The 27,493-nt window shown below is 41.2% G+C and overlaps 1 protein-coding gene across 9 annotated transcripts in view; it reads right to left on the bottom strand.

The window, feature by feature from the left end:
* The window catches only part of TRAF3 (TNF receptor associated factor 3), a 97,774-nt gene that overhangs the window by 9,478 nt on the left and 60,803 nt on the right, over nt 1-27,493 (bottom strand). For 7 of the 9 annotated variants that reach the window (XM_044436021.1, XM_044436019.1, XM_044436024.1 and 4 more), the window contains 7 exons: nt 25,490-25,594; nt 23,918-24,085; nt 20,205-20,285; nt 16,514-16,588; nt 13,177-13,269; nt 5,962-6,102; nt 4,747-4,921 (listed from right to left, as the gene is read on the bottom strand). In XM_044436021.1, the coding sequence (XP_044291956.1) occupies nt 4,747-4,921; nt 5,962-6,102; nt 13,177-13,269; nt 16,514-16,588; nt 20,205-20,285; nt 23,918-24,085; nt 25,490-25,594 (838 nt within the window). The remainder of the gene's footprint in view (nt 1-4,746; nt 4,922-5,961; nt 6,103-13,176; nt 13,270-16,513; nt 16,589-20,204; nt 20,286-23,917; nt 24,086-25,489; nt 25,595-27,493) is intronic. The other 2 variants (XM_044436025.1, XM_044436026.1) reach the window with 2 other exon arrangements.

The following is a 27,493-nucleotide window of genomic DNA, read 5'->3' as shown; positions in this document are numbered from 1 at the left end:
CTTGAGAAGGGAAGGAAGGCATTATTTCCAAAGAATACGCTGTTAATATCCTTTGTTATTCTGTTTGGTATGTTGGATGCGGATGATGGGAGTTGTAATCTAATGCATCTGTACCAGGTTCGGAAAAGCCCCTACAGAAGGTTTATTACTGAATTGGAGCAAAGCCTTTTCACAGCCATTACAGATGTTCTACCTTTTCTAATACATGGTCCCAGTGTTGGCTGGGGATGATAAAGGGTGTAGTCCGGCAGCAGGCAATGTGGTGCCTGTGGCCACCAGTGCTCCCAGATACCTTCCTTGTCAGCCACCAAGTACTCTGGCCCTCCCACCCTTAGAGAAATGGGCTGGTTTTCTTGCTTGTGGCTGAGATGGCAAGCACCGTGAGGATTTCCATCCTCTGCCATCTTCATTTCCCATGAACGCTTCTGGACCACCCATGGGGCTGAAAGCATTCCTTGGAAATGAAATGGATGCAGCTGTAGACACAAAGCAAAACAGGATCAGGGAGGGGACTCTTGCTATTCCTACCTTGCGAATCACACCTCCCACAGCTGCCATTTGGCAGTGGTGCCCTGTGCTGTTATCCCAACTGCCAAATATGCACAAAAGCCCAAATGGATTGGGTACCCTATCAGAGTCCATCAAATCCATAGGGTTCCAGGTTGTGGAAACCTGTTTTAAGGGTAATTTGGGGTTCTTGTTTCTATCAGGATTCAGCTATCCTGAGCAATACAGGTCCCATGCATGCAGGAGTGTGTCTTCCCGTCTGAAATGTTAAGGGGAAAAGTGATCTGTTTGCTTGTGAAATTCAATATACTTTAACCAGCAATGAGAGCTGCCTTTGGGCATCAGAATCTGAATATATGCACTGCTGTTCAGCAACAGGCAGACTATATACTTATGAGATGCAATGCAAGGTAAATTAACAGATGGCCATTCTTTGGTATAATTATTTTTATATGCTAATTTGTCTTTGAACTAGGTAACATTATGCAAGCCACTTGGAAGGGTCCATGTCATACTGCTCATCTGTGGTTTCATTACTTTGTTCGCTGAATAAGGCAATGACCTTTCTATTATATCAGATCTCATTGTGCTGTTCAGATGAAACGTTCAGATGAAACACACGAAAGACTGCAGGTGCTCTAAAGTAAAGGCAGCCACGAACTGTCAGTGTGGAAACCATTAATCAAAAATAAATTGAATACTTGAATACTTTGATTTCCCCTCTTCTTCTTAAAAGACAATGGCTGTGTGTGTATGTGTGTCTTTAAACATCAACTGAAAAATTGCTGTGTAATTTATTTGGAAATAATGCTTATATTATTTAGAAATGTGTACATTAAAAAGCTCCTTCATGGATCACTGCCTTGTCGTGGCGAAGGGGCTTGTGTAGCTCAGTGAAGCTACAAGCAATGCCGTGCAGGGCCACCCAAGACGGATAGGTCATAACAGAGAGCTCTGACAAAAAGTGAACCACTGGAGAAGGAAATGGCAACCCACTCCAGTATCTTTGCCATGAAAACCCCATGGACAGTACGAAAAGGCAAAAAGATAGGATGCCGGAAGATGAGCCCCTCAGGTCGGAAGGTGTCCAATATGCTACTGGGGAAGAGCGGAGGGCTAGTACAAGTAGCTCCAGAAAGAATGAAGCGACTGGGTCAAAGCTGAAAGGACACTCAGTTGCTGATGTATCTGGTGGTGAAAGAAGAGTCTGATGCTGCAAAGATCTATACTCCATAGGAACCTGGAATGTAAGATCCATGAAACAAGGCAAGCGGGATGAGGTCAAACAAGAGATGACAAGACTGAACATCGACATCTTAGGAATCAGTGAACTAAAATGGACAGGAATGGACGAATTTAATTCAGATGACCATCAGGTATACTACTGTGGGCAAGAATCCCTCAGAAGAAATGGAGTAGCCTTCAAAGTCAATAAAAGAGTAGGAAAAGCAATACTGGGATACAATCTTCAAAATGACAGAATGATCTCAGTTCGAATCCAAGGCAAACCATTTAACATCACAGTAGTCCAAGCCTATCCCCCAACCACTGATGCTGGAGAGGCTGAAGTTGACCGGTTCTATGAAGGCCTACAACACCTTCTAGAAATAACACCAAAAAATGATGTCCTTATCATCATGGTGGATTGGAATGCTAAAGTAGGATGCCAAAAGATAACCAGAATAACAGGCACATTTGGCCTTGGAGTACAAAATGAAGTAGGGCACAGGTTGGTAGAATTTTGTCAAGAGAATACGATGGTCATAGCAAATACTCCTTTCCAACAACCCAAGAGATGACTCTACACATGGACATCACCAGACGGTCAACAAAGAAATCAGACGGACTATGTGCTCTGTAGCCAAAGATGGAGAAGCTCTATACAGTCAGTAAAAACTAGACCAGGAGCTGACTGTGGCTCAGATCATGAGCTTCTCGTTGCAAAATTTAGGCTTAAATTGAAGAAAGTAGGGAAAAGCACTGGGCCACTCAGGTATGACCTAAATCATATCCCTGATGAATATACAGTAGAGGTGACAAATAGATTTAAGGAATTAGATCTGATAGACAGAGTGCCTGAAGAACTATGGACAGAGGTTCGCAATATTGTACAAGAGGTAGCAACTAAAACCATCCCAAAGAAAAAGAAATGCAAGAAAGCAAAATGGCTGTCTGAGGAAGCTTTACAAATAGCTGAGGAAAGAAGGGAAGCGAAAGGTAAGGGAGAAAGAGAAAGATACACTCAATTGAATGCAGAATTTCAGAGAATAGCTAGAAGAGATAAGAATGCCTTCTTCAATGAACAGTGCAAAGAAATAGAAGAAAACAATAGAATAGGGAGGACCAGAGATCTCTTCAAGAAAATTGGAGATATGAAGGGAATGTTTCATGCAAAGACTGGCAAGATAAAGGACCAAAATGGCAGGGACCTAACAGAGGCAGAAGAGATTAAGAAGAGGTGGCAAGATTACACAGAGGAACTATGCAAGAAAGAGCTTAACGTCCCTGATAACCACGATGGGGTGGTCACTGACCTCAATCCAGACATCCTGGAATGTGAAGTCAAGTGGGCCTTAGGAAGTCTGAGCAACAACAAAGCTAGTGGAGGAGACAGTATTCCAGCTGAACTATTCAAAATCCTAAAAGACTATGCAGTAAAAGCGCTACACTCAATATGCCAGCAAATTTGGAAAACTCAAAGGTGGCCACAGGATTGGAAAAGGTCAGTTTACATTCCAATCCCAAAGAAGGGCAATGCCAAAGAATGTTCACACTACAGCACCATTGCACTCATTTCACATGCTAGCAGTTATGCTCAAAATCCTACAAGCTAGGCTCCTGCAGTATGTGGACCGAGAACTACCAGAAGTACTGGCAGGATTTCGAAGAGGCGGAGGAACTAAAGATCAAATAGCCAACATACACTGGATCATGGAGAAAGCTAGGGAGTTCCAGAAAAACATCTACTTCTGCTTCATTGACTATGCTAAAGCCTTTGATTATGTGGATCACAACAAACTGTGGCAAGTTCTTCAAGACATGGGAGTAACAGACCAACTTATTTGTCTCTTAAGAAACCTATATGCGGGTCAAGAAGCAACAGTGAGAACTGGACACGGAACCACTGATTGGTTCAAAATTGAGAAAGGAGTTCGGCAAGGCTGTATACTGTCGCCCTGCCTATTTAACTTATATGCAGAGCACATCATGAGAAAGGCGGGGCTAGATGAATCACCAGTTGGAATTAAGACTGCAAGGAGAAATATTAACAACCTCAGATATGCAGATGCTACCACTCTAATGCCAGAAGATGAGGAGGAACTAAAGAGCCTCTTGATGCGAGTGAAGGAGAAGCACACAAAAGTTGGCTTGAAACTCAACATTAAGAAAACCAAGATCATGGCATCAGGTCCTCTTACTTCCTGGCAAATAGATGGGGAAGAAATGGAGGTAGTGACAGATTGTATTTTCCTGGGCTCCAAGATCACCGCAGACGGGGACTGCAGCCAAGAAATTAAAAGACGCTTGCTCCTGGGGAGGAAAGCTATGGCAAATCTAGACAGCATACTAAAAAGCAGAGACATCACCCTGCCAAGAAAAGTGCGTATAGTCAAGGCTATGGCTTTCCCAGCAGTTGGTGTGAGCTTAAGTGGACTCCAGGGGATGGTGGAAGACAGGAAGGCCTGGAGGAATGTTGTCCATGGGGTTGCGATGGGTCGGACATGACTTCGCGACTAACAACAACATTAAAAAAAGGAACAGCCTACAGTTAACTTCTATCATCATCAATGATCTGTCCCCACAAACTGCATCACCTGGTCTGCTCAAACATTTGAGCCAGAAGCCATATAAGAATAAGAACCTATCCATCAAATCAGAGCCTTGGTCCATCTGGTCCAAAACTGCTGAAAGTGACTGGCAGGACTAGCTTTTGCAGGTTCGGGGTGAGTTCTTTTGGATGCCAGGGATTGAACTTGGGACCTTCTCTATGCAAAGCAGCTGCTCTACCACTAAGCCATGCCCCATCCTGCCTGACCTGGCAGGGGAAGGGAAGTGTATAGACTGAAGCTCTCAGCTGGTACAGCATAAACACACCAAAATAAGAACCATGTCAGTAGGTCTTGAGAACACTACAATGTCACTAACCCTCCAGAAACATCCCAGCAGTAGCACCATTTCAGAATAGCTCATTTGTATTTTGGCCCAAACTGCCATGACTTCACCGTTGTTCAGATTTACCTGCATTTCTAGCTCCTTGCCCAGCAGTTTTGTCAACGCTTTCCAACTCAGTCACTCTGTTCTGGAGGGACTCAACACTACTCTTCATGCTGTCTGCCTCCTCCCAATTCTGTCGGAAGGGACGGATTTCTTTGTCCAGTTCTTTCAGCTTCTCAGCTTGACTATCTATCACACGCTTTTGAAAACAGTAAATTATTATAATGTGCACACACACGCATGCATCTTAAGGAAAGCAACAGACAGGAAATAGAGGAAGATTATCTATGAGAAGAATGTAAGTATTTCAAATGAGCAATGTATATGGCTGCTCTCAGACACTAGCATAACTCTTCTAGTAAGCTTTATCATTAGTTTATTTCTATATTTATTTCTATACCACCCGATAGCTAAAGCTCCCCGAGTGGTTTACAGCAACATAATTAATAAGTAATACAAACTCTAACTGTGCTAGTGAGACTTGATATACAGCTTTGAACATGAAAAATAATAAGCTAATAAAGAATAATATTTATGGCCAAGATATAAAGTTTGCTTGTGTTGTCCAGTCATCCCTTAGAACACTGATTCCCAACATGGAATACACGCACCCCCAGAGGTACACCGAAACAAAAATCAAGTAATAGTGGAAACACAATGTGTTGCAAGCACACCACTCAGCAAGCATGCCTGGCACTGCACCCCTCACAGGCTCAGCTTTCACTCTCCTCCACGTCACCATCATTCAAGGACTGCCATGCTGGTACCAGTATATATTAAGCAGGCACCTTGTTCAGTCCTGTGAGCAAGGCTGAATGAGCGAGGGTTCAATTTATGGAAGCAGGCTGCTGAGGGGTACACAAGCGAAAAAATGTTGGGAACCACTGCCTTAGAAGACAAATGATATGGCAGAACATTTAATGAAGACTAGGGACTGGTTTCTCACATGTATCAAAAACCTGGGATTATGGGTTTTCTGTGGACAAATGCTCAAGCAAGCACATTGTATTATGTCTCCGCACAGGCAAAGAACCCACAATTGCACAGGGATCATGAAGACAGAATCTGTTATTGTCAAGATATATAACCACAGGTGCTCCCTTACTGCACAATCCTATGTGTGTCTGTTCACTAGATATACATAAGTTATGTTTAGCACTGCAGGTTGATTACCACAGAGAAAGGCAAAGAAATCTGTTTCAGTGTTTTGCTACGACAAGAAAAGAGCCAATATTTTACCTGTAAATGATGGATTTTAGATTCATTGCTCCGCAGCATTTCCTTCTGTCTCTCAATTTCTATTTCAAAGCTACAAATTTGATTATGTAAAGTTTGTATACTCTTGTTCTTTTCCAAACTTTCATTCTGGAGCAACGCCACCTGGAAAAAAATCTACAATTACTCTGCCAGACTTACGGAAAAGTATATATCGTTTCTCACAAGCAATGTAGAAAGATCCTATAAATCTCTCTCTCTCTCTCTCTACTGTGTGAGGCAATTTCTACCCCAAAGTTGCATGAGCAGAATGCAATTAATGCAACAGATCTCTGCTTTATCCTCCCCTTTACCTTCCAAAAATTCTATCTAGAGGTCTGAAGAAAATACCAAACATTGTGGTTTTATCTTACAAGGCTGCAGCAAGGGGTGAGGGTGGCAGAAATGACTGAAAGTCAGTGGAGCAGCCTGACACAGCTCGTGCCAGACTTCCAGTTCTGTGCACACACTGTATGGCAGGTTCCTGTTAGCTTCCACAGAGGCTTTCCAAAGAGCAAAGGAGGCTGCCTGGGGGAAGAGCCGTCGCACAAACGTTGTTTCTGCTCCTGCAATGCGAGATATAACCCCAGTGCATTTTCCATCCCTCCTTGGAAGGACAGGCTACTTACTTGTAACTCTGGAAAACCACACATATGGCCCAGAAGGGACAATCAGCACAGTCATCCCAGAGCTAAGGAGAGTTTCAGGCAACAGCCCTTCCCACCCATTTTATGTATATACTGTGCAGCTCCCACCTACCTCTCCATTGCTAGCCCACTGATCAAAACTGTGAAAGATTTCGCAATGCAAAGGGTGGCTGCTGCCAAGAACTTTGAAGAAGATTGTGACTTGGAAGAGCAGCGATGAAGGAACTAGAAAAGATGATCAAGTGTAAAGATGTTTCACTGGAGACCAAGGTCAAGATCAGCCAAAATATTGTATTCCCAGTCAGAGGGGTGTGACAAGCTGGACAGTGAAGAAAGCAGACAGGGAGAAAACTGGTGCATTTGAAACATGGTGCTGGAGAAGAGCTTTGCAAATACAGGCAGAAAGATGCACAAGTGGAAAGAGGAGAGCTTTGCAAATACAGGCAGAAAGATGAACAAGTGAAAGATCAAACCAAGTCTAGGAACAAAAATGACAAAACTGGGGCTTTCATAGTTCAGACACATCATGAGAAATCAAGACTCACTGGAGAAGATAATCATGTTAGGGAAAGCTGAAGATATAAGATGAAAGGGAAGACCAAATATGAGATGGACTGAATCCATGGAGGAAGCCTCAGCCTCCAGCTTGGAAGAATTGAATGGAGATGTCATGGACAGGATATTTTGGAGGGCTTTCATTCATGCCTTAAGTCAGAGACAACTTGATGGCACATAACAACAACCACCAGAAGAGGGAGATAGCATACAAGAATTGAGGAAAGGACTGCTCTGCCAAAAGCAGAACTGCTGTGAATGCTATTACTGAAGCAGTAACGTTTGATGAAGACAGTGGGCTGGGCCCAGGTCACAGAGCTATCTAGTTGCAGAATTCTAAGGAAACTGGCCAAGGATACTGTTATTCTAGGTGCATGACCCCATACTTCTGGGGAGGGGCAGTTGATAGTTGAGCAGGATAGCGGAAGCCACCCATTGGAGGAAATACTGTAATGACACTGAGTGACCTGTTTGTTTTCCAAGTGGCAGGTGAATACATGGATAGGTCACCTAAAGAATGATATTCTTACGATGTAGAATTAAAGTGCCCTTCAAGGGAATGAAACATGATCTCTGTTGGGGAGGTAGGTTGTGGAAGGAAGATTGGCACTATATTATCTTACATTAAATGGAATTGTGAATATCAAATTGTCATGTTTCAAGCCTGGTTTCAGCATGGAAACAGTTCTGGTCACCCTGTATGATGGTCTATGTCAGAAGAGAGATGGAAAGTGCAACCCCATGGGTTCTCCTGGATCTCTCAGAGGTTTTCAATATCATTTGCCATGGTATCCTTCTGGGGCAACTGCCTGAGTTGGTGTGAGAGGCACTGCATTGCAGTGGTTCTGCTCCTACAGGGATGGTATGCTCCAGAAGGTAGTGCTTGGAAGATATTGCTCTGCCTCTTTCATCCTCCAGTATGGGAATTCTCCAGGGGTCAGTCTTGCCCCCCATGTTATTTGGCACCTACATGAAACTGCTGAGTTAGGTCAGATAGAGTTTTGGAATGTATTGGCATCAATATGCTGATGACACACAGCTCTCTCTCTCTCTCTCATATTCAGCAGGTGAAGCAGTGCCTGGCAGCAACAATGGACTCAGTGAGAGATGACAAACTGAAGACAAGATGCTGTTTGTGGGTGGTTCTTCTGACTGGATGGAGGGAATTCAAGCTGTTCTAGCTAGGGTTGCACTCTTCTTGAAGAAGCAGGTTTGGGGGTGCGCCTTGAACCATCTTTGTTACTTGAGCCTCAGGTGGCTTCAGTGGCTTAAAGTGCCTTCTACCAGCTTTAACCGGTGGTTCAGCTATGCCCCTATCTGGACAGAGACAGCCTGCTGTTAGTGATCTATGCTCTGGTGATCTCTAAACAAGATTACTGCAAGGCATTCTACATGGAGCTGCCCTTGAAGACTGTTCAGAAGCTGTAATTTGTGCAAAATGCAGCCGCCAGACTACTAACAGGGACCAGATGATCTCATCAAATGACACCAATGTTGGCCTGCTTGCACTGGCTGCCTATATGCTTTCAAGCCAAGCTCAAGGTTTTGACCTGTTAATCCCTACATGGCCTGGGACCACGACATCTCCTGACCTTCCTCTACCCAGACACTACAGTCAAGTTCTGGGGCCTACCTCCAACTGGCACCTCCAAGGAAGGCTTGGACGGTGGCAACAAGGAGACGAGCCTTTTTCAGGGGGGCTCCCCAATTGTGGAAGGAACTCTCCACTGAGGCCAGCATGACACCAACTTTACTATCTTTTGGGCACCAGGTAAAACTTTCCTCTACTGCAGTGTATTCAAGTAGTTTACTAGGGCCTGCTAGCTGTTAAACCCTTTTGAAGATATCTCTCTGTGTGTGTGTGTTTTAAATTTGGTTTTAAATTCTGTATTGTAAACTTTTCCTGATATTTTAATATGATGTTATTTTTAATGTGCTGTTGTGAACTGCCCAGAGAGCTTCGGCTGTTGGGTAGTATAGGAAAGAAGGAAGGACGGAAGGACAGAAGGAAGGACGGAATGAAGGGGAAGGAACCAACCAACCAACCAACCAACCTTTGGAATTAAAGAACAGTGTGGAAGAGGGAGCATTAGGCATCTCTGCAATGGAGGCCAAAGACAGCTGGGTGAGTTGATGGTTCTGATTTTTTTCAGGATTGTGTCTTGTAAGAAGTTGTTCAGAAGATGATGGGGTGTGAAAAGCAGATTTGTAAAGCTTGGTAGCACTGTAGTTTCCAGTAACTGGACATTAGTTGGTTTAGAGACCATGCTTGAAGGCAATAGCTTAAAGTTGCCTTAGGTTGTTCTAGAAAGTGAAAGGATGAGAACACTAATGACAGGAATAGTGAGGCGGATTAGACACTATTCTTAATGATGTCTCAGCAGTGATCAATTTTCATAGTAAGGGAATAGAGACCTGCAGAAGCAGAAACATCTCATGATATATTACAGCAATAAGAGAGAACACCACTGTATGAAGCTGGTGTGTTCTGCCAGTACTAAGAGGCTTATATTTGTGGGTTTGTGTTCTATGTTGAATTGTTATCCTATGAGCTAGTTTCTGTTTTGCTTTTCAGTCTTGGGCACCAAAGGTTATCTGGGCATCTATTACAGGATGTGGTCTGTTTAACATGCTTGGTCTCAATCACTGGTACCACATTGCCAGTTTCAATTTATTAGTCCAAGGGGATGCCAGAAGCCATGCATATGGCTGGGGCTGCTTCGCCAAATACCAGAAATGGTTGACCAGAAAGTGCTTTCTTTCACATGCGCTAGAGGAAGCAGACAGAGTAATGGCTTCTTGCAAATGCTCACCAAGGCAATAGTGTAGAGGGTTTTGAGATGAAAGAACAGTCAAAATACTGTCATTTGCTACAGTGGCTGGAAAGCAACACAGAGGTAGGCAGGAACCACACTTGGCGCATGGACAGGAGAGGCGGGCAGCGTTCCCGTCTGAAGCTCCATTGAAAAAGTTCCAGACAACTACTCTGCACAGGTGCATAATCCACATGTGAGCAACAGAGACTACAAAGGAGTACTCAATGGTGTTAATGGTTTTTTCTCTCATCCTATCAATACAGGACTAATAGGAATTAAGATGGAAAACAAAATGGTCAAACCTCTGTAAAAACACAATGTCTGTTTTAAAAAATGGTTCTTTCAAACCCTTCCAGTGACAGGCAAACTGGGATCCATGCTGGCCATCTAAGACCTCTTATTAAACAGACCAGCAGAAAGTCTTACCAAGAATATGCACTAAAAAGAGGGAATAGTTCAAATTGCCTCAACCCCTTTGCAATTAAAAAAAGAATAAGCGCACTGGGAACAGTTTCTGTGGTCATGGATGAAGCTATTAAGTCAGGCATTTGTGTAATTCTGCAAACCAAGAATGATCTCTGTGAATGAAAGCTACACATTCAGGGAACAATATGAAAGAGCAGGAAAATTCACTGGTAGCATTATTTAAAAGAAATCAACTTCTACTCCGCTCTTAAATTTTTTAGTCCTCCTATTAAACTATATATTAGAACCACAAAGAAGAAGCATTCACTGCATGGAACACTGTTGGGATCTCTACTCCATTCATTAATGTTTTTCTTCCTTAAAAGTCTCACATCTGGAACACTGCCCTCTTGTTCAGGCAAAACGTGTGTATTACATTCATCATTCATCAGCAAAACAGTAAAGAAAACAGTAGATGTTCATTGTGCACCTGAAATAATATCACAAACTGCAAGGGAACACCATTTTGTGACTCATCTAAAAAACTGGGAAAATTTTTTCAAATGAATCCAACGCAATAATTCCTATCCTTAACAGTAAAATATACACTTGTGTCAGTATTTCTAAGGATGAAAGAATCCAATTTTCTACCAGATGAGAGGTCAAACTCTTTAGAAACCAACTGGCCTATATTATATAATAAAGCTTCAAAGCAAGCCAAAAGAAAACAAAATTTTAAAAAATCTCCTTGTCCCCAGCTGAAACAGAATTTGCAGAAACTAGTATTTTAAGGCACAGGTATAAGGGAATGGGCTTATCATGTCCACATGAGACAGCAAAGTTTGAACAAGTGTTTACTTCACTCTGAGACAGGACAAACATCACTGCTTGGGCAGATTACGTAGTCTTACAGAATTGTAGCCTTACTGGAAGTAGTAACTCTAAGCGCCCTCACTGATCCTGACTCAATGAGAGCATTCGCCCCAAAATCCTCACAGAAGGGTTTTAAGGAAACTCTCCGCGCCACGACATGTGCCTGGGGTTACAAAACAAGCAAGCAAACAGATCGATACAAAGATAAAGCAGAAGTTGTTTTACTTTTAATAGCTGAGAGGGAAGGGAACTCAAACCTATGTGGGAAGGGATGCACATGAAGATCCTCAAGACAAGCATCTGAACAAGTATTCCTTTTCTACCAGTTCTGCTTCCATTACTTGTGGCACTTACTTGTCCTTTTTCAGCCATTTCATGGACAAGCCAACAAGGTACAGTAGTGTGACTGTTTCAGAACACGAGTATTAGAAAGGAAACGACATGAGAGAAATCTCTCTCATCAACTAACAGGCATTTTTAGAGATGGGAACATAATTCCAAAGTTGAACTCAGATCACCGTTTCTACTATTTGGAAACTCCACCTTGTGATAATGATCATTTCCAAACAAATCAACCATGCACTGATACTGTGGAAATATTTCTAAGCAAAGCTTGAATTTACAACTGTTCCATGCATTCAGAAATACCTTCAATAAAAATATAGTAAAGTATTTCCAAAGAGCCAGTTTAAGTGCTGTGGCTTTCTCCAAAAAATGATGGGAAATGCACTTGGGATATTAAGAACTCTACAGTAGAGCTCTTTAGTAACTTTCATACAACTTTAGTTTCCAGCATTTGCTGTAAAAAAAGGAATGACGGTTGAAGTTTGCAGTGCAGGTACAGTTCATTTAAGCAAAGAACAGGACTTTCTCTGCATTATTCTGTCCATGACTGTTACCAGACTTTGAGAAAATATTATTTATCATAATTAATATTATCCGCATATATGTAGCATGCACAATTAGCTATTCCTGTAACTGGCACAAGCTCATTAGATTCCTAGTAATTCAAAATTATTTATGTTAAAATGGAAAAAAATTAAAAAGTGGGAAGTGAAATAGCTGCATGTTTAACTTTCTTCTAAAACGCCAAAGCTTGTACTAGCTTCTTGCCAATAAAGTCTCACACCATAAATGCAGACACCTTCTCACATCTGAAGCTTTTGTTTCCCGGGTCCTTCATAAACTCTCGATTTGCACAAATAGAAGGGTCAATTAACACCCACTCACACACCCAACCCAAAAACTTGTCCTTTAAAAACAGTGACAGGTGAAGTTCATGCCAAACAGCTTTTGCTCTTGAGGTTTAGGGATGGCAGCAATAACATGAACTATAACTAAAGATTAGTTCCCAAATAGAAACTTGCCTTCACAAAATTTTCTTAGGCCAGGAAGAAAAAACAGGAAGAAAAAAAAAGAGTCAGGCTGATTGATCAAATGGACCTAGGCTGACCTCTGGAAATTCCTTTACTTTTGAGATGCCAAAGCAATTTAATCTAGAATTTTTCACATGCAATGCAAGTTCTCACCACTATAATCCTTCCCCCCATGTTGAACCAATTGAGTACTTCACATTAAAACACACAATAGAATGTTTAAAAAGCCTAACGCCTATGGCAATGCAATATCTGTATTACTTGCCTTGTTTCATGAGAGGAGAAAAGTTTCATTAGCCAGTTTAAGACTGCAAGATGGATGTGCCACCAATTAATGAATACCTCTTCCAATATTTCTTATTTTGCCCTGGATGCAGTTTTCTTTTTCCTTTTTTAATCCTGAAACTACAATGATTTCATTGCTTTTGGAAAAAGACAAGTATTTTACTAGCAATTCCCAACTTCCAGAAGTGTGCACTAACTAGATTCATAAAATATAAACGTAATGAAGGGGAGTAGGAGATGTACCTTATTTTCTAGGCAATTACTCCACTCTTTCAATAAGTCTACATGCTGCACTGCTGAGGTGGCTTCGTGTGCTTTAACTTGTTGATTTGTTCCCTGTGACAAAGAATATACTTTAGCCAACTTCATTTCTTAACCAAACCTGCACAGTAATGCAAACCTGCACAGTAACCCACTGATGCCTTGGCAGACATATTATAAGGAACTTCTTTAATAATAAAAAGACACAACACAGAACCAACTTTCCCATAAGGAGTGTTGGGCCTATGTTTCTTTAAAAAGTAACTATTGTACAAGAAAGCAATTTTACTTAAACTTGTATTTGTATAACTAAAGAAAACACCCCAGTCAGCCTTCAAATGGTAAAGGCTCAATCCACCAAACCCTGTTCTCAAACAAATCCCTATTTATTTCAGCAATACTTGAATATAGAGAATTTGGGATAAACACAGTGGTAGGAATTCAACTACCTAAAAGGTTTCCAATATCTCTTTAACAGTTGAGTCCTGAATCAGCCAACCCACTCTTCTATTTATTCGCCCCTTCCCATGCCTGCTGACTCTAGGCGCTGATTCCCTTGCAGTTTCAACGCTTTGGTTCTGTGAGGCTGAAATGAGTAGGTGGCCCCTGGCACACAGCTATTGAGGATCAGCACTTTTTGATCTACAAAGAGGAGGCAGTATCCAATCTAATACTACCGCTAATGTAAATTTATGTTGTCCTGGCAAAATGGTAGCTGTAGTATCAAACTGGATACTTCCCACTGAAACTGACAAGAGACTCAGGACAGACAAAAAGAAGTACTTCTTCACAGAATGTAGAACTGGATTTTGCTGCCACAAGATGGACTGATTGCTATCAGCTTAGATTGTCTTAAAGAGGGATTGAAATAATCCATGGAAGAACGACATGTTACATCTAGGATCAGAGGCACTATGCCTCTGTATACTAGTTCCTGGGGAACAAATAAAGCTACAGCCTTCATATTCTACTTCTGGGCTACCTAGAGGTATCTGGTTACTGTGAGAACAAGATGCTGAAGCAATGTTACAGATTTAGTGAGTCAGATACACCTTCATGACCTTAAGATGCTATACAGGCTGGACTGATGGCTTGGACTAACACTTACAGTTTAAAGTAAATTCCTATGAGTTAATCCCACAGGAGCAGAACTTGGTGGATTGTATACCAAGATTTTGAGGTAATCAAAACAGTGTTTAAGCTACGTATGTCTTGATGCTGTTGTGTAACTTCACTGAGTGAACAAAGAACTAAGTCAAAGGAAAAAAGATGGAAACCTATTCATCAAACCTAGAAATGAATACACTATTGAACAGAGAGCAAAATTTCCCACTCCAGAGAGCTTGCAGAACACATTGACCTGGTTCACATGTAACAACAGCTATGTTTTAATCAAGCTATGGATTGCCATGAACAATGTAAGACAGTGGGCAGGGCACAGTCCTGCTTTTAATCAACAAGCTATGATAAGTCTGCTTTTAGGTTGTTAAGCATGACACACAAGCCTAGACAGCTGAGTTGCTTAGCAGCTCAACAGTCCAGGGGAAAATGCATGTTTGTTGTTGGATTAACCACTCATGTCACACTCAATAACCTACTTATCACTAGTGGAAGAAGTACATGCACTGTAGGCAGCACTTCCACCCCTCCCGCTAATCCAACAGCCCATGAATTGTTCAAGATGGGCTGATGTTACATATGAACTGGTCCATTGCCTAATGCATTTAGGTGAGCAGTAAATAAGCCATCATTACACGAATACACACATCAGTATGAATACTACACATGGTTATACACAAAACAAATAACATACAGAATATGTAAGTTGAAGACCACATCTGCACCGTGCTGTAGACTTACCGCCTTTGATTGCATGTGTTAGTATGAAAGAAAAATATGCAAGTTAAGTTGCAAATTTAGCATTTTCATGATCTTCAGCATACATGGTCTGTATAACATATTCAAATTATATATACCCACATACATATATATATACACAACACAGAGCGTAAGATAGCGAACGGTGGTAAGGTAACAGCAAGCAGTGCTAACAAGACAGACTATTGCTACTATTGAAAGCAATTGTGTCTGTGTGCAAACCAAATGCTTTGGTTGTGATCATATCCCCAGTGGTATCAAGGTTAAGAATCCCTTGGAGGAAGACAGTTTATTTAGTTTCACTGGTACCATGGCATGCCTACACTACAGATATAACCCAGTTGCAAAACACTGAAATGATAGATGACTTGGCAATCATTACTCCCCTCACACAAAGCACTTACAAGTTTTACAGCCTAGGCTGGGCAGGCTTGCTCAAGAGTTCTGTTGGGTTCATCTCTGAGTTGGAGCTAAAATTCTAATACATATAAATAACAAGCCTGCAGTCTGGATTGACTCTTAGGAACATGGGATGCTGCCTCATACAGAATGAGACTGCTGGACTATCTATCCCAGTACTGTTGACACTGACTGGCAGTGGCCCTCCAGAGTTACAGGCATTCTTCTTACCCAGGACTTGCAGGAGATGCCAGGGGTGGACTAGGGGGCTTTATAAAGGTCGTGAACCAATGAGCTATGGCCTTAATAGCATACTTCTTGAAAGGATCAAGAATTTTTATTTGAAGATAGTGCTCCTCTCTTAGGTCCTATATTAATGTAAAACTCTTACTGGATTTTACTTATCTCAGATAAGCCATGCATGGGAGGAAAGTTATATTGCCAGGAAGAAAATATAACTAGTAAAAAAAAGGTTATCCAAAAAATGTTCACCTTCCTTTTTGGTGGTTTAATTTCTGCTGTTCAGAGTTTGGACAATGAATCTACATGCACATACGTTTTAAGAATGCTACATGATTCAGTTTCTTTGTGCACAATCTCCTAGACATGGAATCTGCGCATATATACCCCAGTGAAATGCACAGTAGCAGAAGTTGCACATCAACAGTTTTAGTGGCTTAAGCCTGTTATGGATTTTATCATACACAAGCAGTAGGGACTGGAAAGTTTGAGTTCAGAAAGAGTTGCAAGAATTGCAGTCCTTTTTCTTGAGGAAAAAAGCGTATTTCATATTCCAAATTCAATTAATTGGTTATGTAAGGGATTAATGAAGTTCTGACACATCATTTTTCTTGGAAACATTTAACTTTTTAAGGCAAAATAAAAATAAAATCAATGCATAGCTTTAAACCACTCAAGTAACTGGATGCATTTCTCTTTCATGGATAACAAGAGACATCAAGTCCAGTCCAGAGAGCTATCAATAATACTAAATTTTCTTATTGCAGACTTTCATCAAGTATATAAATTATTATATACTGACCTGAAAAGTGCAGCCATAACGCTTAAAACTACAGGTACTTGGGGCATTAATACATTCTGACAAATGTGCATTCAACTGCAATAGGAAAAAGATGTGAGTTTTTTTTGACGGAAAATGTATGCACAATAAGGCTTTAAAATAAAGGGCACACAATATGGGTTTGCACTGTGTGGTTGGTTTGTTTTTGTTTGTTTCTTTTAAAAACATGTATTCATATTACCTCTAGTTGTACTTGAGGGTATACACATACACATGTAATCACAAGAACATTGTAATAGTGACACATTTACAATGAAACCTTATCTAATGAGCATTTCAGCCTGATTTTTAACAAGTGATTTCCCGCATGTATTTTCCATGGATTTTTGATTTCTGAAGACCAATTTCTCAAATGGTACTTTAGCAATGTTGATCCTCTAAGGCAACCACTCTTGATAATGGTTTCACTGTATTAATGCACATTCCTCTGTAACCTACCACCAAAATGTTTAATTCAGAACAAATCTTTCCAAAACATGTCATGCAGATCCCCGGTGAAAAGAATATAGAACAGAATGACAGAGACTTAGAACAAATATTGCATGAAACACACATATACATTTTTAATTGAAACAAAATAATGGGTTTCACAATTACTTAAGTAGCAAAAAATTCTTCCCCTCTTAGTTTATACAGCACTCTGGGAACTGAGCTACCTTAGGGTTAGAGGATAACAACAATGAACAAAACAAGTAAGAGGAGGAAAAAGGGCAAGCAGTTGAATTGCTTGTTCCATAAAATGCTTTAGGATATTTAGTGTAGCCTTCCCTACCTTGGGGCTGGGGAATGCTGGGAGATGTAGTCCCCCAAAGGCCACTGAAGAGCACAGGTGGGTAGAAGGAAGCTGTTTCTGCATATAGCTGAATGTGGCCTATTTCAGAGCCTGGGAATCTCACAAAGCATGTACAGTCTGAAGCATTTACTCATTGCCTCAGTCTCAACCCATTCTCACATTTGACAGGATGATTGCAGGGCCATAAGGACTTCTTGTGTGTATTAGACAGGTAGCACAGAAACAGTTTCAGATGCATTCTACAGAACTGGAACAGGAGCAAGAGCTATGTGGAATACCCTTACATTAAAATCACCAGGTATCTAGAAATATTTTAACGAACTAAGCCAGAAATTCTTATGCAGCAGAAGCTGCAGCAAAATCCATCCTCACAAAACAGACAGACAGCAATAGGTATCCCATAATTCTCAAGAAGCAAAAGGGGCATGAAATCAGACTGAAGAAAAATCCTTATTGCCATGGTGCAGCTGTCCTGGATTTATTTTCATAAGTCTAAATCTACCATAAAAAGATACGCCTTCTAGCATGGAATGCATTTTCAGCCAGGAGTTTACAACTTCCCTTCCTGGGGCTAACGCCATTTTCACCACAGTTCAGAGGAAGTTCAGAAAGCTAAAGGAGAGGTACCCCCATATTTTCGTAGCAGTGATTGAGGGTGGTACATCTACCTATGTTTCATTCTGAATTTTAAAGGAGCTGCCCATAGCACTGAGCCACGTGCGTTTTCCCCAGATAGATTTGTTGCTATGGACAGCTCCTTTTAATTGTAATTTCAGGCTGCAATCTGGAGTGGATACATTGCCCCATTTTCATCAGAGCCACCAGCCTCCTCTGCTTCTTAGCTTCTCTACCCTCCAGCAGAAACAAGAAGCAACATAACCTTTCCCGGCCCTATAGGCATGTCCAATGATTTGAGAACGGGGATGGAGATGGCATGGCCACAAATAATGGCTGACTAGTATACTAGGTCAGTTACTGTGGAACCAGATTTCAGATAACTTTATTTCTTGATTGATTTAAATTCAGCAGGCTTAATCTCAGCCTTGCCGTTTCTTAGGCTTCGTTAAATTGCACGTATGCTCTTCTACACTTACTGTGTAATGTATGAACTATCTGCCTATTTCAAACTTGGACAACTCAGGTGCTCCTTTAGAGTTAGTGTGCTATTTCTTCTGATTCTTCATCTGCAGGCAGAGTACATAGGAGCATAGGAAGCTGCCTTGTACTGTCAGCCCCATGGTCCCTTTAGCCTGGTAGTATCAACACTGACTGGCAGTGTCTCTCTGGTGTGTTAGAAAGGAATTTCTCCAAACCTACCCGAAAATATGGGGAACTGAACCTGGAACCTTTTGCATGCAAAGCATGTGCTTTGTCACTGAGTTATGGCCTTACCCAGAGAAACTGTCCATACAGAAAGCATGGATACTGCTCTTCTATTGCAAAGAGGCCTAATGGATTGTTAGTAACACTGAAGCCGTAACAGAATTAACATATTTCTAAGAGATTAGACTTGTTCAACCTCATCCTGAAGCTAATCTGCTCTCTTATTTGAGAACACTTCCTTGGTACTATGATCAGTATTACAACTACCAAGACATTATTATGTCCAAGGTAAATACTGAACACTCTTGGGGTTCTCCAGCATAGAATCATAGAAACATGGAACAGTAGAGTTGGAAGGGTTCAAGAAGGCCATCAGTTCCAACCCCCTGCTCAATGTAGGATTTCAAATTAAACCATTGCTCTCTGAGGCATCTTGAATGCCTCCAGTGTGGGAGACCCCACAACTTCCATAGGTAATTGGCTCCAACTGCTGGCAAGTTCTCCCTGATGTTCAGCCAGAATCTGATTTCCTGTCATTTGATCCCTTATTTTGTGTCCTGTATTCTGGGATCTTACCTCCATCTTCCATAGAGCCTACGAACTACCATGAAACAGGCTTAAGGATATTCTAGCAAATAATACCCTACACAGAGAGCTACGTATCATCCCTCATCACGCCATAACAAGTATTTACCTAACTAGTGCCAGAAATTCTAGTTCTTCTTATGTGCTGTAAGGGTGGAACACCACATTATCTTGGCCAACCTGTTTCCAAAATATGAGTAACAGTTAAATGGGGATTGTAGGAGTGGGGAGAACAAGAAGAGACAATCCATGGAGCAAGAATTGGGATGATTAGGCCTGCTTCCAAGGTATCTCCTCAAATGGCTTCTTTTTATATAACCAAGCTTATTTCCTGTTTTGAAGATGACTGGGGAAGTTTCCCAGAAAAAAGTTGCTAGATTGTTTTTTTTTTTCAATTTCTACAAACTTCTATTCTCCCCTACAAATATTCCCAGACAGAAAGCACATAGGAAAAATTAAATAACTTTTAGCTTTCTAATATGAGTAAATATCCCAAAATCAGATGCTTTAAAAACAGTATTTTTATCTCAGTGTCAATAAAAGGACGCTTCAGACAAAAAAGTGCAGATTATGAACTTCTAATTGCATTTTAAGACTACAGTAATAATGCTTTAAATTTCTCATGCTACCTAAATACTGTAAAGGTTACATGGTGCCTACAAGTTCTTCTCTGACACCCACAATAAATCAGCATTTTAAAATTGACTTCTCTCTAGAACTAAAAGAAGAAAAAGGGATGTAATCCAAGCAGATTTTTATATATATAAATCTGCAATATATCTTCCTAGATTTCCAGAAATGTCTTTAAAGTTGATCTCAGGAGTAGAAAGCTTGTTTTGTAAATATAACGAAGCTGCTTCTGGCAAATTTATTGCAGGATATTCTAATGCAGTAATATAGCACAAGATATTCTTTTATTTTTTTAAATGACTCTGCAATATGAACTCTTACCTCTTTTCTCAGGAGTGCAGAAACACTGCATTTGTGAGGACATGTAACCATAACACAAGGGCACTCTGCATCTTCATGTTTCTAAGAGAAAAACAGGAAAAAGCACACACCAAATACTTGAAAGTTCATAATAATTTTCAGAGGACATTATAGGATACCTTCTTCATCATTTCTATCTTAATAATCAGAAACTAAGCAGGGAAAAATAATGCCATTCATTACATATTTTAAGAGTGAAATCCTGTGACCTCCCACTGATGTACAGGGACACATAGCATTATCTGGAGCCTGGTGGTCCTGCATTGGGGGCTGAGCCCTTGCCCTATTCCCCCTCCAGCATGGAAGGACCCATGCTAGCTGTCTCTCCCAGGATGCCAAAGGCCTTGGAAGAGGGCAAAAAGGTGTGCCGGGGAGGAATGGAGGGAAAAGGAGAGCCAGTGTGGTGTAGTGGTTAAGAGCATGGGACTCAGACGATCTGGGTTCTAGTCCGTGCTCAGCCATGGAGCCAACTGGGTGACTTTGGGCCAGTCACAGACTCTCAGCCCAACCTACCTCACAGGGTTGTTGTTGTGGGGATAAGTGTGGAGAGAGCCAGCGTGGTGTAGTGGTTAAGAGCTGGGACTGGGACTCAGGCGATCCGGGTTCAAGTCCCCACTCGGCCATGGAGCCAACTGGGTGACTTTGGGTCAGCCACAGACACTCAGCCCAACCTACCTCACAGGGTTGTTGCTGTGGGGATAAGATGGAGGAGAATGATGTAAGCTGCCTTGAGCCCTTTGTAGGAAAAAGGCAGGGTATCAATCAATCAATCAAGTTTACAATTGGGGTAAGGTTAATTTATTTAATATGAATATCCCACCAAGGTATTTTATCGCTGCTTTATATATTCCCGAAATCTATTTCTAAAACCTCTATGCAATATTTTGGAAATGTATGGGACATGTCTCCTCCTTGGATATTATTTATAAAGGAGTGCTAGGTGGCAATAGGTTCAATTACTGCACCTTTTAGCATCTGTGAACAGGCTACCAGTGGAAGTGCTTCAGCTCCTCCTGTGTTGTTGAAGGAATTAACTGGATCTTTACAGGAAGTTAGGCCTACGACAGCTGTCGATAAATGTCATTTGCAATGAAATAAAATGGACGCTCAGTAAGTTAGGAATGGAACAGGGAAGTGGAATGCTCTAGGTAGCCCAGCGATGTGAAACTGCTGTTGCTGCTCTATGGACCGTTTCAGTGGATTTAAAATAGCAGCCAATTCAACAAACAGTAACGCTTGGTGTACACTGGCCACCACACTGACTGCTTCAGAAGCAGTCAGTTGCCCTGCTAGCTTGGGCATTGTGCTGCGGACAAAGCGCTGTTGAGGCATGCAGTGCTGGCAGGCCTTTGTGGTGGCTTCTTTCTGCTTGCAAGTTTCTGCCTACACAAATTCTGCCCTTGAAAAATCGCTGATAATTGCATATGTTCATGTGGCTCTAAATTATACTTCTGTGATGTGGGAATTAATGGACAGATGGGAAAAGTGGCCTCTGAGAAACCTAAGGGGGAAAAAAAGCCTGAAAAGGTTTTCCTTATCAATTTTGATCTCCACCTTTCTACTGAGAAAAATGACCCTCCAGGCACAAAGGATTAAAACAGTAGTAAACCAAATGTGTTAAAAACAATGGAAAACACAGCAATTACAGAATAAAAACAACATCTAAATCCAAGGGCCAAAGATCTGCTTGCACAAAAAAAGGACTTTACCACCTGGCTGATGGACACCTGAGAGGGAGCAAAGAATAAATGCCCACCACCACTCAGTCATTGGGTCAAAAGCCTTCTGCTCTTGTTACATTTGAACCAACACCCCTAAGTCATCAATTATGCCTGGATTATTATTTAGCTTAATGATCTGCTTGCATTAATGTATATATTCAAAACAGAACAGTTGACTCTTTACCCACTCTTTTTAAATTTATGGCTTTGTGTATGGCTATGCTTTTCCATTAAGTTCCTTTGGCTCTTGGTAGCATTTGTTATAATTGACAGGCAAACAAGGTAATTTCACCTTCTGGATATAGTGTGAGGTACAGTAGGCAGTGCTAATGTTACCTGCAATGTCACGCTTGTGGGACCAATTCCGTTTCTCACGTTTTGAATGAACGTGAAAAGTTTTGAATGTAGGCCCTATCTTACAGTCACCTGCAATGGCACAAGGGACTTGATCTGCCTTAACTCGTGGTCCTAACTCATGTATGTAAGCCATGGCCTTTCCTACTTTTCATGGGCTGATGTTCCTTGAGGGTAAAAAAAGAATCTTAGAATATCCAGGTGGCAATAGGTTCCCTGTAATCAAGCACGTTTAAGGTACTGTTGCCTTACAGGGACAAAGATGCAGCAATGCTCAATGTTTGCTTCTCTTTCTTTTCAAATACACTACTTTGCTATACATGCAGCAACGCAGCCAGTCCATGGAGACACTAGGATTTGACTGTCTTTACAAAAAGCAAGGAGCCCCATAAGGACATGAGTTCTATGTCCCCGCCATGCTATTTTGTTGGCCTTTTCTTCACATCAGGAATGAAAGCACTTCCACAAGTCCGGGCACCCAATCTCCCCCAATTCCTCCACCAATCCAAGCCCTCAGCTTCCGAGAGGATTACAAGACCCTCCAGAACATGTTGGAGATGGGTGCACAAGGCTTTGGTAGTTTGGAAGAATTTGGGAGAAATTAGGTGTTCTAACAAGTGGAAGCACTTTCTGTTAAGGAGAACCACTGCTGGATACAAGCAGTGGGGTTTTGTTTCTCATCTCCTGTTTTTCAAAAAAACCCATAACATAACCACATATAGGGCTTTGGGGTTTTCTTTCCTCACCCCACTTCACTTTAAGTGAATTGACTATCTGGTGAAGAAAGAGTAGCTTTCAACATGTGCCATTTTAAGTGGTAGAGAACCACATTTTTACCTGCATCTATTAGAACAGCTGCTCTCTAGCATATGCACAGCAGTTCTGCATTTACTTGCGTGTTGGTTATTTTAAACAGTGAACAAAATGAGAACATTAACAATCAATGCTGAAGCGTTCCTTTCCTCAGAAGTATTCCTTTAACTGAAAATCACTCTACTAGTTGTTCACCTACAAAAGGGGATTTCCTACTTTGCAGGGCATGCGGAGTTTATCCATTCCTAAGTCAGAACAATAAAAAATAATAATTTGCATAGCTCTGATTCCCCCATTGCAGAGAGAAACTTGCTTTTCAGTTTCATTTTTAGGGTCACTGAAAAAATAGGCTTCTAAAAGAGCAGCTGCTTTCCTCTCATCCGGAACAAAATTTTCTCTTTCCGGCCTAATTTTCTAGAACTTTTCCCCCCACATAAGAGATGAGGGACTGTCCAGCACTGGACAATGTTCCACTGTGCATGAGATCAGAGCAGGTTTTAAGAAAGTACTTTTGTTATTACATGTTGTCAAGTTACCTCCAGCTTATCCTTCACAGTTCAGTTCTTGCAAGCTTAAGACTGCGACTTCCTCTCCATCTCATAGCTGCACTTTCTTGTTTCCTTCTCTCTCCAACTTTCCCTAGCATTACCATCTTCCCCAGTGATTAAGCAAGTTGGGATTCTTAACATTCTAAACAGTGCTTGCTGGGGAAGATTCTTCCACATCATTTAAAAGTTTTCACGTTACTCCTTTTTTCTTTTTAATAAATGTAAAGGACACACTCACCTGTATCATAATCATTGGAACTTGGCTTTTACAATATTTACATGTTGTTTCCCGATATTTACAGGTCTTTTCAGCATGGTCTGGCAAGTCTCTTCTCAGTATTTTTTCGTTACAATCTGCACGAGGGCATGGAAGTTCTTCAAACAGACAGTCGTTTTTCAGATGTGTCTGAAGCAAATGTACCAAATCACTGAGTTTGTTTCTCATCTACTTTAGCCAGTAATAATGAATCTTGCTATGTATATTTAAGGAGAACCTCCTCCCAACAAAAAAAATGTGAAAACACTGCTCTCCCTTGTTTTAGCCAGAGCATAAATACAGGTATCTTTATGTTAAAGCCGTTATTGTTACGTCAAGCATGGAACCAAGTAAACAGAACTCAAGAAACTTGGCTACCTGTGTTTTTATCAGTTTTGTAAAACTGGTTTGATGCTAAAGTTTAAGACAAACTCCTAACACTTCAACACTGGTGCCAAAAAAATAAAGGGGATTTCCAGCTTTGCTCAACATGACTTTTCATAAAAAAGAATGCTATTAAATATTACATTATAGAGATTACACAAATGTTAACCACAGAGTTCCAAACATTTCTTTTTTTCCCACCATTCTAATCCATCCTTTTGATAGCTACAAAAGCACAACTTCTGCCAGGTTTTATAGGATAACTAATATCTGTCCTCACACTGCATTAGAAGTTGGTTTACACTATTCACCACTCTGAGATACACTTTCTTCTGGTGCATTAGTTTTAAACTGGTGGGTCTTAGTTAAGATGGTCAGTCTATTTTCAGTCTGTGTTTATGTTGCATGTTTGCTCATAACTCTATTCCATGCCATCTTTCCATGCCTGTATCTGTGAATTGCTCTATGTTCAAAAATAACATTAAATGGCATCTTTTTGCAATGTGCATCTCAACACGTATTTTATCTCAAAACACCATTTCTAAATGCTTTATTATTTTTTTTTCTTTTGGAAGATGCAGGCCACTTCCTATCAGAATCCAGTGACTGAATTCGTCAAGCAACCCCAATTACAAAAATCAATTGGATTGCAATCTGGGTCTAGGAGACCTCAACCAGGCAAGTAGAAGAGGATACTGGGAGAAAATATTGTAAGATAAAGTTGAAGGCGACTGATCTGTTCTTCAGACAAGGCACCAACACTTAATCCAACATTGTTTTACATTTATGACATTCAAACCCAGTGGACATCAGCTTGTTTACACATTTCAGCATCAAATGTCACAGCGTTTAACCTTCCAGAGTTGAAGGTATCTGCGACAATGGGCACATTTGGAATTTTGAGTGTTGCGGGTTCTCCCACAAAATGGCCACCATGGAGAACTTGCCCATTCATAAAATGGCTGCCCTGTGGGCAACTCCAATCACAAAACACTTCTTTTCCAAAAGGCAAACTGGGCAGGCTAAATGCAGGGTACCCAAAAACCTAACCTAAGAGGGTGGGTGGGCTCTGCATCACAAAACACAAAACTACTTTTTAGACCTGGATAAGGAGGGAGATGAAGGGCAGAAATGAGTTGGGGAGTTACTGCAAAATGCCTCACTACTTACAAGCAACTGTCCCAAGGTTAATTGTTCTCTGCAGCCTTTATTTTCATTTCTGCAGAATATCTGAAGGGCAAGAAGCTCCCTCCTACAGCAATTATCCTTAAATATCTAGAATCAAGAAATATTGAACAAAGTTATAGTTGTGTTCCAAGCGCAGCCATGCTTGATTCAAAGGACTATGTAATAGACAATGGCTCATACAGTAGTCATAACAATACAACTCGCCAGATGCGCACAAAAGGAGGAAAAACGTTTTCAGAACAATCTCTCCGGGTCTGAGTGCAGTGGCTGCTGTTGTCACCACAAGCTGATGGCTATAAATCAGGCCACCCCCACCCCAATTTCTGCATGCACAGCAAGGCAACGATATTGCTATGATGTGTGATGTTGCTTAGAAGGAAAATTTTTCATTTATATCATGTTCTTCTGTGCCATGTATACATGTCTGAAGGCTGTCTGCATTTTCAAACTTGTTTTGTTCAAAGTCTTTGCTTTTAGCAAATGCACAGGAAGGTGTACTCTTTGCTTGGCCATTCAACCCTCTGCAATGCAACACAAGCCATAATTTATCAGCCCACCTTGCAACCAATTTATTTATTTCTATTAGATGGATATCCCGCCTTTTTTTCTTTTAAAGAACTCAACATGGCTTACATCAGTCTCCTCCTCCTGCTCTATTCTTTTCCTCACAACAACCCTGTGAGGTAGGCTGGGCTGAGAGTCTGGGATTGGCCCAAGGTCAGCCAGTGGCTCCATGGCTGAGCAGGGACTAGAAACAGATCACCTGAGTCACAGTCCTGCACTCTTAACCACTACAACTACACTGGCTCTCAAAAGATGAGAGAGAGAGAACACTCTGAGGGTCTGTTTTAAAAGTAAAATACCTTTGAAAATATTTTGCTTGTTACCTCAAAATCTGCTGGTACAATCTGCCCTTAAAGCAGCCCAGTTAGAAAGAAGACGTTTAGCTTCAAGAAAAGTATCTTGTAAGCCAATGGAATCTTCAGACAACCTTGGAGACTAACTCTGTGTCTGCAACACTGGTCAATACTATCAGCAAGAGAGAGCCACAATTTCACAGAAATTGACAATTTGCTCCTCTCTACTCCTTAACAGAGCATTGAAACAGTCAAGTTCGTGTGAAGCTAACAGAGTGAGGCGTGGTCTATCTTGGTCTACCATTTCCTTTCCTATTGCCACACTTAAGTGTTTGGTACTTTAAAATGAAGGTACCAAACAGTCCAACAGCTGTATAGTCTGTTGGACTGTTCTCTACTGGAAAATGGAAGTTGAAGGAAAGCTGCACCTGCCCACAAGGAATGCAGCAGATTGGATTTGACCTCAGCTCTGCATCGTCAACCTGTATCCCTCTTTTCACTGGGCTACCTGGACTCAGACTCAAGACCTTATTTTAGACTGTCTGCACAAGGAAAGACCCTGTGCAAAGGTCCCACGGGGTATGGAATAGGTTTTATGATGCAATAAAATGTATGTGGGGTAATAAAAATCAGCCACTTGGGAGAAGCAAGAGAATGCTGCAGCAAATAACATTCTGTGCCCAGGAATGCAATAAGACCAGTTCAGGAACACAGAGCCACTGAAAAGGGAAGAGTTCAATTAATCATGACATAAAGAAATACCAAACAATGGTGGAAAAATAGCTTGGAACCCGTCATCCACCTAAAGTTAGAATGATCAAGCATTATCACAAACTCTTCCCTTTATTTATTCCTAATCCAGGCAAGAAACCTGTGCCACACATTCATTTGCTTTCACAATAGCTACACATCAATTATACACTGTTGTTTACAATGGAAAAGAATGAACATGATCCAGAAAGAGATGCTGAGATGTTGGTGTACCATCTACTCTTAGCCACGGCAGATAAACAGAGCCTTCATGTGTTTCCCTGTGGGCTTCATAAGAATGCAAGAAGAGACCAATGGCCTATCTAGCATTTTGTTTATATAATGGCCAACCACCTACCTGTGGAAAGCCCTGATGTAG

The sequence above is a fragment of the Varanus komodoensis genome, unplaced genomic scaffold (genome assembly GCF_004798865.1).
Source record: "Varanus komodoensis strain SLA01 unplaced genomic scaffold, ASM479886v1 scaffold3, whole genome shotgun sequence".
NCBI lineage: Eukaryota > Metazoa > Chordata > Lepidosauria > Squamata > Varanidae > Varanus > Varanus komodoensis.
This window is presented reverse-complemented; position numbering and strand designations above follow the sequence as displayed.